This window comes from Hirundo rustica, chromosome 4 (genome assembly GCF_015227805.2).
Source record: "Hirundo rustica isolate bHirRus1 chromosome 4, bHirRus1.pri.v3, whole genome shotgun sequence".
Taxonomy (NCBI): domain Eukaryota; kingdom Metazoa; phylum Chordata; class Aves; order Passeriformes; family Hirundinidae; genus Hirundo; species Hirundo rustica.
The window spans coordinates 34910554-34920864 of record NC_053453.1 but is presented as its reverse complement, the minus strand read 5'-3'; the positions used below and the strand labels follow the sequence as shown (position 1 = coordinate 34920864).

The following is a 10311-nucleotide window of genomic DNA, read 5'->3' as shown; positions in this document are numbered from 1 at the left end:
TGCTTAATAACAGCTTGAAATGCTGAAATTCTCCTTTTGCTTCAATGCTTTCCTCCTTTATTTATTTTCAGGTTGAAATATTCCAGTCAGTAGATTTGATAGTGTGTGTCTCTGTGTGTGTCCCTTTTTTTTTTTTTTTTGAAAAAAGGAAAACAATATGCTTCCCAGTCACAGCTGAGATAAGGGAGGGGTTGTTTAATGGTAGCGGAGCGGCTGTTGGGAGCTGCAGCTCTGCTCCGGTGCTTGCGGTTGATTCATGCTGGGACAGCTCTTTGTGAAGCAGAGGGCGAAGGGGGCTGCCGGCTGGGCTGTGAGTGAGGAAGGAGATGGAGCGCTTCTTGGGCTTTGTCAAGCAGATAAGAAGATCGAGAAGAAGAAAGGGCAAAAAGTACCGGCCAGAGGAGGATTACCACGAGGGCTATGAGGATGTCTACTATTATGCTTCAGAACATTTTCGAAGTGAGTATTTTGCATAACCTCATTTTCCTTTGGCTGTGACAAATGTTATGGTTTTAAGATGTTTAAACTCCAAAAATGCGAGCAATATTCCTCCCTTGTAGAGCCTGAGCCTCATGTGTGTATTAAAAGTCAGTTCCTTTGAGAGCTCTTTCTGGCTCTGCTGCCGATGAACAATACAAAGCATCTGAAGTGGCACAGAAGCTCTCAAAGTAAAGAGGGTCTGACTGCAGACCCTGGTGAGATTTCAGATGCAGTTAATTCAGTCTGACTGCTGGAAACCTTTTGTTGAAACACTGTTGAGAAGCCAGTAGGGTGGCAGCAGCCCTTGCAGAGTGCCTTTGGAAAGCTGTGTGGATATTTTTAAAGCAGTGCAGAGGCAGGGAACACTCATTTGGAAGTTTAAGTTGATGATTAATGTTTGGTATTGAGGTAGAGTCAGTTTACTAAACCTCTGCTGTGACCTGATCTCTTCAGTAGTGAGTAAATTGAGTGGGCTTGTTCCTCGCTGCAGGTCCGGGACCACTCCTGAGAATTAAGTGGGGATTTATTTGCTGGCACTCATGTGATGGCACTCAGCAGCTCTGCCAAAACTAAGATAAACCACCCACTCAGAAATCCCTGTGTGAACAGTGTGCTGGACCCTGCAGCCTTCTTACAGTTTGTCTGCTGTGCCTGTCAGGCTTTAAATCTGTCAGTCTACCATGGTCTTCTGGAGGAGAGGATGCGCCCAGAGATGCCCACAAAGAAGGTGGGAAAGAGAGATGCTACACTCAGCCCCTGCCCTGGGGTCTTGTGTGGCACTGTCAGGGCAAGGTGGTGGCAGTAGAACCAGCCATGAGCAGAAATTGCCTGTTTCTGCTGTTTTGGCCACTGGTTTGGGACCTTTGCAGTGAAGCTGTGCCTTGTTGAGCTGCTGAAGTTTGATGCACTTTTTTGTTGTTCTATACTATGTGAGTGACTGTCAATAACTTTTTTGCTTCATTTCCACTTTGCTGAAATAAATCATAATTTGTTCTAAGATAGAATGATGAATGTAGTTGTGCCTTCCAACACCAGAGAACTGCTATCTTGCTGAAAATAAGGTAATGAAAGAGTTGTTCTTACTGGCTTTCTTTCAGTGCGCCATGCAAATGACAATTAATGAAGGGTGCTTGGTTGTTTACTGGGCTTCTTCTTGATACAATTTTGTTTACTTTCCATTTTTAAGAAAATTTATGCTGATGATACTGAATTGTATAATTTAACTGTGTTTTTAAGAGGAAGTTCTTGCAAAAAATGACCTGCTAGGGGGAAAATGCAGTCATAATGGGTAACATAGTGACATGAACTCTGCTACGCAAAATCTACTACACAAGAACTAAAAATTTTAACTCTTATGCACTGAAAAATTTGAAAATTATATATGTTTGTGAAAGCACGTAACTTTTTCTTGGTCTAATATGTAAATCAAAAGAACATTTCAAAGCTGTATGTCAAAATATTTCCCTAGCTGATTGTTGTTGTTGAAGGTCCTTTAAAGAAGAAAGCAAAGCTCCTCCAAAAGCTGTCAAATGTAGTAAGGATTTCTTCAATGACAATTAATAAATTATTAATTCTTAATATATGGCACTAAGATTGAGCCAAATATCTAATAGTTTTTTCCTTTTACTTTACTTAGAAAATAAAAGAATAGTATACACTTCAGCTGATGGAGGTCATAAGTATTTCAGACTGGGTGAAATGTGTGTCAGATTTTGAAGTGATGCTTACAGCAGTGTTCAAGTACTCAGATTGATTTGGACTCAAAATAGCACACAGCCCTATGGAGCTGGATGCACAAGGAGTTAGGTACTTCTCACAGTTACTTAAACCAAACATTCACAGGAGATTTGAGCCATGAAGTCTTTATAGAGATACCATCTCAAGCACAATTCCTCCTCAAGTGCTTTTGTCTGGTCTTTCCATGTGCTTCATGTGTTTTGGTTTTGGTTGGATAGATGTGGTATTTTCTTAAAGCAATGTGCAAAATCTGAAAACATGCTGCTGGTGCTACTAAAAATGCTCTCTTCAAATTGAATTTCATGTATTTGGGACAATTAAATGTTTTGTATTTAATTTAATTATGGTCTGGTGTTACACTGTTTACAGTACAAATTTAGAGTAATTGCAGAGCTTTTAATAGCCATTTCTTCTGCAGTCATTTGCTTAGAAGAATGTGTGTTTGCAGGAAAGATTGTATTTATTGTTACAATTTTTAGAATATCAAAGCTAATGAAATCAAATTCTTATTGTTCATTCAACTTAATGGAGCTGGAGCTTTTTTAGATTTCGTTTGCTTTCTCTATGTTGTTCGGCATCCCTTTTCCGTCATCATTTATGAGTTATGTATCCAATTAGCCAGTACATTTGAAGATTGTCTGAGACAATCATTTTATGAGCTTGTTACTCTCTCGCTCTTCCCCCATTTTTAGTATGGCTGAGAGTATTGTACGGGGAGGCAGAATTAATGGAAAAATGCAGAAACTGCATTAGAATAACTGCAGGATTGAACAAAAACAACACAGTTAAAAACAGAATAAGCCTCTGGGAATCACAGGAAAAAAGGACTTTAGTTTGTCCTCAGCCCAGCTGTGCCTGGATATTGGAATATTGTCACTCCCACTGTATGGTATACCGTCTTTACTCCTCCGAAGCTTTGCCATGGAAGACCATATTAGCTGTGATATTGGGAGACACAGGTGGATGAAGGGAACGTGCAATGCTGCCTAAAGCTCCCTGGATAAAAATAAAAGACACCCCAGCTCCTGAGGCAGATGTATTTTTTCTTGGACATTTCATCCACTTGTGTTCAGTAATGGATAACCTTATTTTGACGTGCAACATCAGCTCTCCTATCTTTCTGAAGTGTCTGTGCTATGTAATGCTAGTAAAATGAAAGTAATAATTTTGGTACGCAAGCCTATATTGGCATTAGTAGTGCAGGCATCATGCTCATTTCAATGAGACTTTGCAGTGTGAACATAATGGGAGATGAAATTGCTACCCAACCTACTCAGACAAGTTGGTGCTTATTGTATAAAACACTGTAAAAAGCATCATACTTGAGCATCATTAAGGCACTGCCATTCAACCTGTTCCTTTCAATGAGCCTTTGCATGAAAAACGCTCTTGTTATATTATTACAAAGACTGTTTGCAAGCCATCAGGAATCCTGTGTAGGAGAACTTCCTGGAATGCTGCCAGAAATGACATAGATCCTATTACTGAAGTCAGGGTGTTGTGCCAAGACCTTTGACTTTCAGCCTAGTCTTCAGTGAGTGTGTAGTTTTGGGACCCAGCCCAACTTGGGTTTGGGCCTCTGACCAAAACAAGCACTTCTTCCCACACCCTAAAATTAATTTCCACACTAAGTCTTTATTTTTCAAAATACTTGGAAAGATTTGGGTTTCTTCCAGCTCATTTTGGAACTTCACAGGTTTCATGAAACCTGCGGGTCCAGAGGGTGAACACATCTTGTTAAATTTTGCCTTGTTTATGTTACTTCTGTCATCCATCTCCTGAGAGATCTTTTTTTTTTCTTTTCTCATTGGTGGTTCTTCTTATGATGTTCTTCTTAGCATGGTTCACAGCATAATCTGTTGGCATAAAGATTTTACTTTCTATGTAGATGCAATGACAGTATTAAGTAATGGTCACAAAAAGCAGTGTTTGAGGAATTCTGCTAGTAAACACCCACTAACCTGGAGAAACTCCTGCATCACAGCTGCCAAAACGTTAGGAATAAATGTCTTTGCATTTCATACCCAAGGTGGTTTTAAAGCTGTATTAAATGCATAAGACAAAGCACCAAGAGGAGTGACATGCCTGTGGTTTCCAAATGCTGTGGTCAGTAGCAACATCATTGTTGTCGAGATTTTCTACAGTTTGTAAATTGGTACTAATAGTTCTTCTTTGCAGCAGTCTCACAGATTTGATTTGGGTTGCAGAAGAGTTAATGATTTTATGAGTCGTGTGGTGACAAGGGAATTGAGTATCTCTTGCTCAGGTTGCAGAGATGTTACTTGATCCTGAGGGTGAGGTACGCCGGACAACTGCTTTTCATTTCACAATGATTGTGTTGCTAGTTTTTAGTTTAATTGAATGCGCATGTGTGTGGGGGTTGTTCTTCACCTATCGCAGATCTTGTCATGTCAGTACAGTAAAATCCCAGCTTCCATAGAAACTAAAGTATTTGTTGAAGCCTACAAGAAAAAAAGGCTTGTTAACCTGAGCAGAGAATATGGCAGACTTCGAAAACACAAGGAAAATAATATTTAAAAAATTATTAAAACTTCCAATTTCCTTTGTCTTAGTAACTGTTTTATAGTTGTTGGAATCTGGAGATTAATGGACTACAGTTCTTGAGTATTTCTGTTTTCTGTAACCCACTTTTTTACTGAGATCTGGATAGCCTCAATGCCTCCAGTTCATCATGAGTGCAGTGCCCATGTTCCGGCAGACTCTGTCGTCACAGGGCTACCATCCCTTGTCAGTTTGCAAGGCAGGAACAGTGATAAAGGAAACTGCTGTATTTGAGCTTTATTGCTGGGACAGGTGGTGTCAATGTCCCCATTCAGGGGTTTCTGAATGAAACAAAAGCTGTAGCAAGTGATGTTGTCTCTTCTTCCACTGCTAAGTCTTCTAATGTGACAATTGCAATATTTTCCATTTTGAATAAAATTCAGGCAATTCTTAGATAGAGGTCTACCCACATACTGTTTCTCTAGCTTTTTCATCTTCAATGCACATAGGTGTTAAAATTGTTAAAAAACCTGTTAGGTTTTTTGGTTTTTTTTTTTTTTTTTAAACAATTGGTCATTGCATCTAGTGCAGTTTTATATTTCATGACAACCATCCTCCTGCAGAGAATCACTTGACTTCTGGTAAGGTATGAGGAATCTTCTTTGGAGATGATCCCATCTTCCTCATCATGGTTGCTAGTGGAAGTGTTCTTTCCAGTGGAACCCAAGTGGAGGAGAAGAATTACATACTATCCTCATTTTATAGAAAAGCAAGCTAGTAGGAGTAGGTAATAAAAAGAAGTCTGTTAGCAGCTCTTCAGCCTCCCATGAAATTATTTACGTTTTTAAGCCCATAAGAAATATGCATATATTAAAATCTTACTTTACTCCTTTTCTGTTTTATATTAGTTAAAACATGTAAGTCTTGGGATGAGGCTTGTGTTTGTAGATGTTTAGTCTGTTTGAATAGTGGCTTTTGCTGCGTTGTGCTGTTTATATAATTAAAATAAGATAAATTGGAGTTGTTACTTGTGCTGCAATAGCATGATGCCCAGCACCATGGTCTGTTAGTGTGGCACGTAAACCCAAGGCTTTGGGGTTCCTTGTGGGACTGGAGCAATGCATCTCTTCTTGCCAAGCGGGTGTGTGCTGGTTTTGGCGAAACATTTTCATTATTTGTAAAACAGGCCACAAAAGCCTAATTTTGTTTTTTCCTTAAAACTGTGGTGGCAACAGCCAGTTTTAAGTTTGTTAGTAATAGGATTGCTTTTTTAAATGACCCTTTGTGGCTCTTCTACAAGTGGCTCTTAGCCTCCTAGGGCAGCACAGAGCATGAAAAAGTAAAGCATAGCTTTGGAATTACTTGAGGGAAAACAGCTTATTTATTTGAAGGCACTGAAATAATGAGACCTGAGTTATATAATTCTTTGCATGAAGTGGAAACACTTTTCCCTGCTAGCAATTACGAGCATACAATTTCTGTGCTACTTTTCTTTCATTTACTTTCCAGCCCTATTCTTTACTGAATAACTAAACATCCTGATTGTCCTTGCTCAAGAAATTTACTCATTCTAGGTCTTCCTCTTCTTATGATGGCTGCAGGTATAAGGTTGTACTTTGGTGTTTAGAGAATCTGGCACTCTTTATATTTTAGTTGTCTGGAATATATGATGTTCACATTCAGACAAAGAAATTCAGAGACACCTGGGCTTCCTACTTCCTGAACTGATGTGTGAGTCCTTGATTTTTATCATGGCTTTGTCAGTTTACATCATGAACATGTAGTGATGTGATTATTTTTTTCCCCTTGGATATTGTGAAGTGAATGAAGTATCAGGTTTTATGAACTAAGATTAAAGAGAGAGGCAGAAGCAACTACTGAGGTGTCAGTTTTAGTATCAACTTTTGGTTCCAATGGAAAACTTGAAACAATTATTGGAGCAAAGAAAGAAACAATGTAAGTCCCCTGCTGATGAGATTTTAAATGTTTATTGAATGATTGCTCTGTTTTGTTAACAGGGCATGACAGGAGCTGTCATTAATCACAATCATGAGTATAAGCACACCTGTTTACCATAATTACTCTTTCTGTAAGACAGAGATTGTGATACTCATCATATGTACAGAAGTTATTGGGCAATTTTGTTTAATGCTTTCCAGCAGAAAGGCACAGGGGGTTGTGCTGTGGCTGGGTACAAGGCTCCACGATGATCACACTGCTGATGACCCAGGCACCTTAATGCTACTGATTTTGTCTAGAGGGTTTTCTAGTTTCCTTCTGAAACCCAAGAAATGATAAACAAATCAGTATTCTGAGGACACATAGTCCATATTTAAAAGGCAGCAGAACTAAGGGTGTCTCTAGGACCTTCATTTGGCCTCTCATTAAAGAGTCCTTAATGAAGGACTCTTTAATGACTTTTGCTGTAGTGTTGGTGTGATACAGGCTGCACCAAATCCTGTCAGGGCTCATCTCTTGTTTTCCTCACTTGAGAGTGTGAATTTGCAGATGTCTGACACCAGTTGCTGTAGCCAAGGGAGGTTTGGTTTCTATACACAAAAATTACACAAGCCTCAGTAGTCTGAAAATCCAGCCATAAGGCATCTCAGGCTGCAGCCTTTCAACTCTTGTATACCTTTGATGATAATCTCCCTGTACTCTGATTCTCTGCCTGTGAGACGGGGTTAATGGTGCCTCTCCTTTACAGATATGCTGTGGAAATAAATTAGTGTTTGCTAAGCTTGCAAATGCTACAGTGATGACCACCACGGAAGAACTTAGGGAGAAATGAGTGTCTGTCCGGAGAGAAGGGCTTGAATTGGGTGGGTAGGAATTAAGGTATGGAATTACACTTTGAGCAGTGAGGGGAGAGAACGGTCTTAAATAATTTATCAAGTAGTTAAAATAATTCGTTTCTTTTGTGTATTAAATGAAATGAAGTCTCATGCAAGAAGTAGATCGGGTAGTTAAAGATTGTGTTGTAATGCATGTGCAAAAGGAGGCCAAGTTGAGGAATTCTTAGATCTGTAACTTGCAGTTTGCTTTTTTAATGGTTTGTGTCTGTGTGCACATGCATGCAGTAGAGAACATGGAGCCAATAGTTCCTTGGGGTTTAGCATGCCATGGAAATTTCATAACAGCATGTTATGCATGTAATATTTGCTGTAAATGCACCAAAATCTCCTTGAAGTTAAGATGCAGAAGTAAATTTTGATGAGTGGCCATAGGATCTGATCACACATGTATCACTTCAGCGCATTCTGTAGTAACAGTCCCTGTGCTGACACTGTGAGGGAACACTGTGGGACAGAGGAGAGAGGAACCAGGTTTATTTTTTGGCTGTCTCTGGGAACTTTGAAGAGATGATAAGAGACACTTGAGGTGACCCATCTCTGGAAAGATTACCATGGGAAGACCCAAACTTTGGAAAGCAGAAAGAAGAAAAGAGATATTTAAGACAGCTCTGGGGGAAATACTGTTTGAATGAAACTGTAAAAAAGGAAGTGAAATCAAAAGTACACAGATACACTGTGAAGTATTAACTCACTAAATAGTTTTCAATTCTGTTTGCAAATGCTTCCTTTGGGTGCGTTTAACAAGCTCTGTGTCTGCTCAAGTCTATTTTATTTTGATAACATTGTCCCTCTCCCAGAAGGGTAAAACTCCTCACTTAACAATTCACTCTGTCAGTATTCTGTCAGCTGGTAGCATCTCTATTAAAAGAGTAAAGAAAGTATTCACAATGTACTACAAGTAAATGCAATAAAAAAATGAATGGTATGCAAATGTATTAAATGCAGAGAGATACATGCTTTTTTGCCCTTGCTCTCTGTAGGTTGGAGTAGGAAATATTTTAAAGCCCTGATGGCCTCCTACCTGCACCCCATTTTTAGGAGCCCAGTTAAGTTATGTGGTCATCAAGGGATGAGTCACAGCAGTAGCTGCAGGCTGCGGTGTCAGCTGTATTTCCGAGTATTACTGCTCCATTCTTGGAAATCAAGAGGGATGTTTGCCATACTGTCTGATGGAGATGTTGCATCTGACAGCCCAGTTTAGGGAAAAAGAGAAAAATGCTTGTGAAGGAAAACTGGGAGAGAGCCTGGATCTATGGCAGAGCACTGCCAGCAGCAGCAGCAGTGCTCAGGTCAGTTGTCAGTAAATCTAAATACGTCTGGTGGCATTTACAGTTTGGAAGGCAGGAATGCGGGTTTTCCATTGCGTGGTATTAGAATGTCACGTGGCTTGTCATGAAAATGCTACGCTCCCTTTCACTGCTGAAAGGAGCCCAGAATGACTTCTGAAGTGAAGAAACCAAAGCTGTTCAGGCTGGTGGTTATAGCTGTCCATCAGTAATTAAACAGAGTACAGCGTCGTGGTGGAACTCTGAAATCCCATGAACTTAATGACATTTTGGTAGTCTCTCAAATGCTCCCTCTGTGGCTTGACCCATATTTCACCTGGGCTTCACAGATTTGCAGAGGAGTTACACAGGCATCCCCAGCATTTCTAAATCTGTTGGAATTCACTTCTGCCATACCCTGGCAGGAAAAAAGAGTGAAGTCTTCTGAAACTTAGGTTAGTTACAATTTACCTGTGTTTTTGTTGGTTTACACTAAAAATCTCACAAAAATAGAAGTGGATTTATGAATATGGTAGGTTTTGAAACAATCAGCTGCTCTCCCAATTGTCATGTGTATCTTAGCTGGCTTCTTCAGGCAGGGAATACCCTGTGCTACAAGAGAACAGAGAGGAAGAGGTTTGTCTGTGGAAGAGCACAACTATTCATTTAAAATGCTGCCACTCTGAGCATATCACAAGGCATGGAGAATCCACTGAGCAGTTTTGTTTTGTAACTGGTACGTGATTTGTGTGCTGCAATTCAGTGTTTGTGTTTTGTTCTTGGGTGGATAGAACATAGTGCTCCTTTCTAGTTTATTTTGGGGTTTTTGGTATCTTTTTTTTCCTTCACTACTCCTTTGAACTCAAGCTCTTACAACAGTATGAAAGGCTGGATTTTATAGGGCAGATTGTGTCATGCAAATTGTTTCCACGGACTGAGCAAAACTGTTGAAAGCTGTTCTAGCTACAGACTGGAGTTTGTGGTCCTTTGTCTTGTACAGATAATTGAGCTTTTTACAGCCACATGTCCACAATAGGTTTTATTGTTTCACAGTTGGTTGTTTCTTCCTTTTAGGCAGTGAAAGAAGTTTATTAGCTGTTGGTTTTAGTCTCTTACAAAAATGTTGCTCATGGCATAATTATTAAGGAGGTTACATCAGTGTGAGTAGAGGAGTAGGCCAAGGTAATACACTGCTCCCTTGGATGAATATATGGAAAATACTCAAATCTTCTGTCTTTCTCACAAAATTGCAATTAAGCCAATTTTTAAAGTTCTGCGAAAGCAAGTGATTGGAATTAATTCTTACACAGCTTTATTATGTTGGCATTCCATGCACTAGTAAAATGTCAGTGGATTTTTAGGTAAGGAAAATGCTTGGTGAGTGAGTTCTTACTTTGTGATAAAATGTCTTTTAAGTCTTGATGACTTGGTAAATACGTCTTATATGATTAATTAATGGATGGTTTTAAAGC

The 10311-nt window shown here is 39.5% G+C and overlaps 1 protein-coding gene across 7 annotated transcripts in view; it reads left to right on the top strand.

Annotated features, from left to right (window-relative positions):
* Window positions 1-256: 256 nt before the first annotated feature.
* GRIP1 (glutamate receptor interacting protein 1) overlaps window positions 257-10311 on the top strand; it is a 231377-nt gene continuing 221322 nt past the window's right edge. For 5 of the 7 annotated variants that reach the window (XM_040061327.2, XM_040061324.2, XM_040061323.2 and 2 more), the window contains exon 1: window positions 298-459. In XM_040061327.2, coding sequence (XP_039917261.1) covers window positions 327-459 — 133 coding nt within the window. In that variant the 5' untranslated portion in view covers window positions 298-326. Of the gene's footprint in view, window positions 460-10311 lie in introns of all 7 variants that reach the window. The other 2 variants (XM_040061326.2, XM_040061325.2) reach the window with 1 other exon arrangement.